Raw genomic sequence first — 8,034 nt, forward strand, 5'->3', positions numbered from 1 at the left:
TTCACCCGGGCAGCAATCAGGCTCTTACAAGACCTGGATATGCGCCATCAAACAAGCCCGAACACAAGCCACAAAAATAGAAAACACCACAGCCCCGGCGATACGGCCAGACCCGCATCTAGTGCGCCTCTGGAGACGTCGTAAGCGTATCTTAAGATGCATTAGCCAGCAACCCCACAATCAACAACTCCGAGAACGTTTACAACACCTAGATGCAGACATTACTACACACTGCAGCACTCTCGACATCTCGAACTGGAACAGAGTATGTGATCAGATAAACGGTACCCTCCACCAAAAGACCGCATGGCATCTCCTCCGTTCACTTCTAGGGCCTCAGCCACCTCCCGCTCCCACGCTAGACAAACACTTAGCTTTACAAGGTAGCACAGACCTTATCCAAGCCTTACAGAACCTATACATCCCTCCAGCATTGACATCAAACTACCCCTCCTACTCGGGCCCTGAAAACCCGACTTTAGACAGCCCTTTCACACTAGCAGACTTAGACTTGGCCCTAGCAAAAAACTCACGAAAATCAGCCCCAGGAGAAGATACCATCACGTACTGCCTCCTCCGTAACCTTCCAGAAGCGAATAAAAAACAGCTCCTGACCTACATAAATGAACATTGGTCGGAGGGTACATACCCAAAGGAATGGAAATCTTCTACTATTATCATGATCCCCAAACCTGGAAAACCCCCATCACTTAATAACCTCCGTCCCATTTCCTTAACCTCTTGCGTGGGCAAGACGATGGAGCGGATGGTCCTCGATCGTTTTCAAGAACATCTTGAAGCCACTGCATTCCTGCCACACACCCAAATCGGCTTTCGTTCCCATGTTTCCACTCAAGACCTATTCCTTTTACTCCAGCACACATTCCTCTCCCCATCTTCCTGTCAGGTGCATGCGCTCGTCACAGTAGACGTTCGCAAAGCATTTGACAACATAAGTCATGATCACATACTCGCTTCAGTTCGAGAAACAGAATGCGGACAAAATTTGTATACCTACATCCAAAACTTCCTTAAGGACCGCACTGCATGCTTTCGTATAGGGGGCGAGTTGTCCCAACCACTCTCACTCACACGAGGTACACCTCAAGGGGCTGTCCTCTCCCCTATTCTTTTCAATCTGGGTATGGCCCAGCTAGCTCGCTGCCTGCAGCAGATACCCCACCTTTCCCACATATTTTATGCTGATGACCTCACCCTCTGGTGCACTCACGGATCACCAGGGGAAGTTGAATCTACTCTTCAGAAAGGTCTAGACACCATAACTGCGTTCCTAACCCAAGCAGGGCTGAAACCGGCCCCAGAAAAATCGGAATTACTCCTGCTGTCTCAAACCCAGTATCAGCGCTCTGTAAACCATCTCATTTCTCTCTATTTAGACCATCAGACCATCCCGCGAGTATCTTTATGCAAGGTCCTCGGCATCCATCTCCACGATCGATCAAATCAGGCTAACATCACTCCGGCGATAAACACGTGCCACTCGGTAACACATCTTGTCCGCAGAGTCGTGCAAAGACGTGCGGGCCACAATGAAAAACAAGCGAGTCAATTGGTTCATGCATTGGCTCTTAGTAAAATTCTTTATTCGGTTCCATATTTCACGCTCACACGACAGCAACTTAATAAACTCAGCTCTGCATTAAGCACTCTGTACAAGGCCTCCCTTAACCTTCCAATCCATACCTCAACGCAAAGACTCTACGAGACCGGCCTATTCCTTCCCCTCTCCTCACTCCTACACCTCCATCGTGACCGACAGCTAGCCCGCCTCTCGGGGTCACATCAAGGGCGCTGGATCCTAGAACAAGCTGGACTCTCACCAATTGATTTTTACTTGCACTTACCCGCTTCGCCTTTGCCCTCTAATCTGCGTTTCGCTCTTCTGCCCCGCCGCATGGCTCCGGGCCTGGACGACGGTCGCAGAGATGCTCAGGCCTTGCATCATAATCCACCATTTCAGACACAGACGGTAGCCTATACCGACGCTTCCATCTTGGACACCGGCACGGCTGCGTACGCAATCTACATACCTAAACATTCCTTACCTATTCTTCACACGTGCGGTCCATACAGCGACCCCCCGTCAATCACCACGTTAGAACTTGTCCCCATTATCCATGCCATCATATCATTCTCCCAATTGCCGCGCACGTCCGCTTACACGGTCTACTCTGATTCTATGGCTGCTATACGCTCCTTGCAACAGAGACAAATCCCTGCCGATCTTCGAGAGGACCTTGAAATGGCCCTACACTCTCTCTCCTCATCCTCGGTCACGGTTCGATGGGTCCCTGGTCATGCAGGGATAGCAGGTAATGAGCTGGTACATCAGCTCGCCCGCGAATTTCACAGCCGGGCACCTGCAATCCCCTGGCTAAGCCCCCCGACCAATGACGAGGCAGCAGAGTACAAAAAAACACTCAAGTTACATTACAAACAGATCCGTATATCTCATGAACTTCTACCTCGACCACATCCACAGCTTAGTGTCGCGCAGACCCACATTCTCCGTAAAATCCAGACAAACACCCTCGTCACACCTGCTCGCCTTTACCTCTTCCGCTATCGATCAGACCCTTCCTGTCCCAACTGCCCAGCTCCCTATGCCAATCAAGAACATTGTCTTCTTCATTGCCCGGTCGCCTACACCACCTCATTTCTTCCTAACCCCCCACCACCCTCCTGGAGTGCATGGTTGGCGTCGCCGCAACTGGAAGATCAGCTCGCCCTGGCACTTCAGGCGGAGGATATATTGGGTACTTAATCTGTGCTCTAATTAAAGTGATTTTCTCTCTCTCTTGTCCTGTCGCACTGTTTTAAGCCAAGATGTTGTGAAACGCATGGGCGCTGTTTCCTTTGGAAATCCGCTTTATCTCTGCGTTGGTCCTTCTGCTGTGCCAATCAAGGTTTTGGACTTTTTTCCGAGTGTTGAATAGCTACTCCCTTAGCCAGTGTTTTTCATTTGTTAGCTCGCCACGACATCTTGAAGGCTGTTAACATCTGTACGTAGGTGTTTTATTTCGTGAAGTGACGCCTTAAATTCACCTAGCAGTTACACAGGCGTCGACACTTAAACAAGGGGATCGTATTTTCGGTTGCACTTCTTGTTTGAAATCTCTTATGGCCTATAAAATTTCTGCTATTTCTTTACTACTGGAGACACTCAATATCACAAGCACACCTTTTGTCGGCAGGAGCAGCACGCAATGTCTGGAAGTGTGACAGGAGTGTTGGAGCGTTTAAGTGGTTCGTAATAAGCCATATCACTGGCACGAGGACATCGAAGACGAGGAGAAAATCGACCAGAGACGTCTTAAAAGGGAGCGCGTGGCAAGGAGCTGGCGGCCGGGGGAGCGCGTGGCCTGGGCGCGAGACGAGGCTCGTGTTTGGAACGGTTGGGAACGACACGTCAGATCGCATCGCTTGCAGCTTGTAGATAATGTAAATAAAAGTTTGCTTGAATGTAACCATCGACGACTGCCAGAGGTTCCTACATTGGTGCCGAAACCCGGGAGGAACGACTGAACGAAGGGAACCTGGTGGTTTACAGCAACTTTTCAACAAGCCAAGCCAGAACGATCGACGATCATGGACGTCCTCAAGAAAAAACGGAAGACGCATCGGATGCAAGTGACACGACTGACTGGTGAGGCCGACGCGTTACTACTCCTAGCTACGCCAAGCGTCAACGACCTCGAGGTTCTAATCGAGCGTATTCATCTGGCCCGCGACCAACTGAAGGACGTGGACGCGGCGATCGAACCTCTGATCACGGGACAAGATGCAGAAGCAGAGTTCAGTCATGCGATCGAGTATTCGGACAAGATCGTCACGTACCTCACCAAACTTAAACAAAAGATGAAGAGCGTGGAGGGCAGCCACCCAGCAAGGGGACCATCGAGCGGAGATCGGAACGGAGGATACTCGGTGACATAAAAAATCAAACTCCCAAAATTAAAACTAATCCAATTCAACGGGCACCTAAAGGACTGGCAACCCTTCTGGCAGCAATTCGATACCGCCATTCATCAAAATCCGGAACTCACGCCATCAGAAAAGTTCAACTATCTGCGATCAGCGCTGACCGGCGATGGAGCAGCCGCCATCGGTGGATTGCAGCCGACCGCTGAGTGTTACGCGGACGCCATCGAGCTCCTGCAGCAGCGGTTCGGGAAGCAAGAGACGCTTATCCAGGACCACATGGAAGGTCTCATGGACATACAGCCAGTGCCACCACAACGGAACACCCGAGCCCTACGGCGTTTATACGACACTCTACAGGCGCACATCAGAGGCCTTAGAGCGTTAGGGGTGGGCGAAGAGGCGTATGGAGCTATGCTCTACACAGTTCTTTTGCGAGTGCTACCGAGAGATATCACTCTCGATTTCAACCGGAAGATGTCGGCGGAGGAGACCGGGAATGCCAACGCCGCAAGGGCATCAATGACAGACGCCAGTTTGGAATCCGCCCCACAGCAAGTACATCTGAGGGCTCTGCGGTTTCTCCTCGACTTTCTACGCATCGAGGTGGAGAGCCGCGAAAGGACATCAAAACACCAGCTGGAAGACGTCGTCGGTAAGCCCAGACCTTCTTCTCTGACGCATGGCTCTGTGAAGAGGTCAACGATCAACGCTCAGACTCGCAGTTCCACCGCGGCGGCATTGCACGGCAGCGTGGACGGCTTAGAATGCTTCCTTTGCAAGTCAAAAGCGCACGGAACACCGGAATGTAACGCAAGAATCGAGCTAGTGGAGAAGAAGCGTAGGTTGCAAGCAGACCGGAGGTGCTTCCGCTGCACGAAGGCCAATCACACGGCAAGATTATGTCGAGGAGCACCCAGCTGTGGCAAATGTCAAGGCAGGCACGCGTCCACCATGTGCGACCCGAATTACGCGCCGGGAAAAACGTCCACCAGATCGAATGAGACGGAACCGAAGGAACCGACACCGGTCGCTATGCATGTACGTGGTAGGAACCGCAAGCCGGCAGTGCTCCTACAAACGGTTACTGCGTGGGCAGAATGTACAAACAGAAGGAAGCTTGCCCGTATTATCTTCGACAGCGGCAGTCAGCGCTCCTTCATAACTGAAGAACTGTCTCAGCGACTGGACTGCAAATTGCTCGGGACAGAGATCCTCACAATAGGCGTGTTCGGGGGCAAAAGCACTGAACGTACGTTTCGCAGGGTTCAAGTAACTTTGCGAGACCAACTCTACAACAAAAGATATGACATCGACGCTCTCGAGACACCTACCATATGTGAGCAGGACCTTCCGAGCCCAGATGAAGCCATCGTGGCAACATTAGAGGAACTTCGCTGTCCCGTGGGAGACAACATGACCGGACTGGAACAACGCGGCGTCGACATACTGCTGGGATCAGACCACTACTGGGGGTGCATCACAGGAAGAATTCATAGACTGAGCGGATGCCTGACTGCAGTAGAAACTGCATTCGGTTGGGCGGTCCAGGGAAGGACAGGCTCGGAATCGACCATCGTGAGTTGCTCCCAGGCGACCGTGCTAATAGCAACGCTGCAGGATCTAGAAGCCACATCGGTTCTCCGACATTTCTGGGAGCTAGAAAGCGTGGGAGTTACCGACCCGCCAGTAGAGGATTCCTCGGACAGCGCCGTGAGACGAGAGTTCGAAGACAACATTACGAAGACCGCCGTTAGATACGAAGTATGCCTTCCATGGAAATCGGACGTAAGGCTGGCAGACAACATGGAGGTGGCAAGAAGGAGGTTGGAGAATCTACGTAAGAAGTTGACTAAAAATCCCGATCTTCTACAGAAGTATGACGAAGCAATTCGGCAATACCAAGTCAACGACATGGCGGAGAGGGTCGATGAAGAAACACAGAACGAAGGTGCAGCAAGGGTGTATTACATGCCCCACCAGGCTGTTCTCCGCGAGAACAGCAGCACCACCAAACTTAGGATTGTGTTTGACGCTTCCTCTCACGGCGCAAACTGTAAATCCCTGAACGAAAACTTGGAGAGTGGACCGAACATGAATCCAGATCTCGTCGCCCTACTTCTGAGGTTTAGGACGCACCGAGTAGCGTTAGTGGCGGATGTGGAGAAGGCTTTCCTGCAGATCGGAGTCAAGGCTGAGGATCGTGACGCACTGCGGTTCCTCTGGTACAAGGAACCGCCGATCCAAAATCAACCGGTACCAGAGGTAGAGACCTGGCGAATGACGAGGGTGACTTTCGGTGCAACGTCGAGCCCGTTCCTTTTGGCGGCTACCTTGCGGCACCATTTCGCGGCGATGGAGAACACATACCCAACAACGGCCGAACAATTAAGCAAGTCCGTGTATGTTGATGATCTGTTGACCGGAGCGAGCAACGAAGACGAGGCTAAGAAGTTGTACGCCGAGGCGAACGAGGTGTTTAGGCAGGCCGGTATGAGACTCCACAAGTGGGGTTCAAATAGCGCATCACTAGCGGAGGTGTTCGAGGAGGACGGCGCAGGCCAAAAACCACTCAGACAAGTCGCGAACGTGCTCGAGGTGCTCGGAGTAACTTGGGAACCCAAAGAGGACAGTCTCATGTTTTCGCCGGAGCACGTGATGGAGACTGCTCGCCACCAAGAAAATACGAAGCGCTTCGTGCTGCAAACGACAGCTCGCCTTTACGACCCTTTGGGATTCTTGGCACCCTTCGGCGTGAGAGCCAAGATCTTGTTCCAGGAAATCTGGAAACTAAACCTGGACTGGGACGATGTGCTACCAGATCACCTGCAAGACGAGTGGACCGGGTGGTGCAGCGAACTTGTCGAGCTAGAAAGGGTCAAGATCCCAAGGTTTTGCGACGACGGATTGCAAGGCAAGGTGACCCACCGATCACTGCATATCTTCGCCGACGCCAGCACCGCTGCCTACGGAGCCATGGTCTACCTTCGCACTACCGACGACACAGGAGCGACGACGACGACGTTATTGCTCGCAAAAGGCCGAGTTGCGCCCCTCAAGACTGTCACACTGGCGAGATTGGAACTGATGGCCAGCTTGATCGCCTCAAGGCTGTCCAAATACGTTCAAACCTGCCTTGAGCTTGAGGTGAAGGGCGTTCACTTCTGGACGGATTCAATGATCACGCTTTACTGGATCAGGGGAGAGGCCTCCCGATGGAAGCTGTTCGTCAAGAATCGAGTGCAAGAGATCGAGAGCAATTGTGAAGGCGCGACGTGGCACCACTGCCCGGGAAAAGAAAATCCCGCTGACCTCATGACCCGAGGTCTGACCGCATTCCAGTTAGTCTCCAGTTCACTGTGGTGGTCGGGGCCGAGTTGGTTGCCACTGCCAGCGACAGAATGGCCCAAGGAAAGGTGCGGAGAACTCCCTCGAGACGCCCTCGAGGAGAGAGGATCGAGAGCAGAAGCGTTTGAAGTCACAGTAACGCCCATTCCAGAGTTGATCGATATCTCGCGATTCAGCTCTGCTTCAAGGATCAACAGAACAACGGCTTGGATTTTTCGATTCCTCCACAACGTCAGGTCAACTGAAAGACGAACGGGACCACTGACAGCCGAGGAGATCGAGGCAGCGCGAACTCACTGGATAAAGGAGGCGCAGCGCTCGGCGTTCGCTACCGAGCTTCGCTGCGCGACCAACTCTACGAAGACCCCGCCGGGTTCTCCCCTTCAAGACTTCACCACTTTCATCGATCAGCAAGGTGTACTTCGTATTCGAAGTCGCCTCCAGTCTGTCAACATGACGTATGACGAACGAAACCCGATCGTCCTGCCCAAGCAGCATCGATATTCAACTTTGCTGGCAATCGACGCGCACCGACAGCTGCTGCACGCGGGAGTCAGAGATACCCTCGTGCAGCTCCGTAACCAGTATTGGATTCTGCGGGGCCGAGAGCTGGTGAAGAAAGTAGTGCGTGCCTGCGTGACCTGTCAGCGCTTTAGCGCGACCCCCGCGAGTGCCCCCACGGGACCCCTGCCGGATGCCCGGACAACACGAGCGGACCCTTTCGAGGTAGTCGGCACGGACTTT

The 8,034-nt window shown here is 52.7% G+C and overlaps 1 protein-coding gene across 1 annotated transcript; it reads left to right on the forward strand.

The window, feature by feature from the left end:
• Positions 1–528: 528 nt before the first annotated feature.
• LOC120841065 lies at positions 529–2,785 on the forward strand. Its single transcript, XM_040211895.3, has one exon. It carries the CDS (start codon positions 680–682, stop codon positions 2,783–2,785), a length of 2,106 nt encoding a protein of 701 aa, XP_040067829.1. The 5' UTR covers positions 529–679.
• The last annotated feature ends 5,249 nt before the right edge of the window (positions 2,786–8,034 follow it).

The sequence above is a fragment of the Ixodes scapularis genome, unplaced genomic scaffold, assembly GCF_016920785.2.
Source record: "Ixodes scapularis isolate PalLabHiFi unplaced genomic scaffold, ASM1692078v2 PGA_scaffold13__105_contigs__length_92229423, whole genome shotgun sequence".
NCBI lineage: Eukaryota > Metazoa > Arthropoda > Arachnida > Ixodida > Ixodidae > Ixodes > Ixodes scapularis.

Bases quoted from the DNA above. Each gene is read 5' to 3' on its own strand.
- LOC120841065 (XM_040211895.3), top strand. From the start codon at position 680: ATGATCCCCAAACCTGGAAAACCCCCATCACTTAATAACCTCCGTCCC.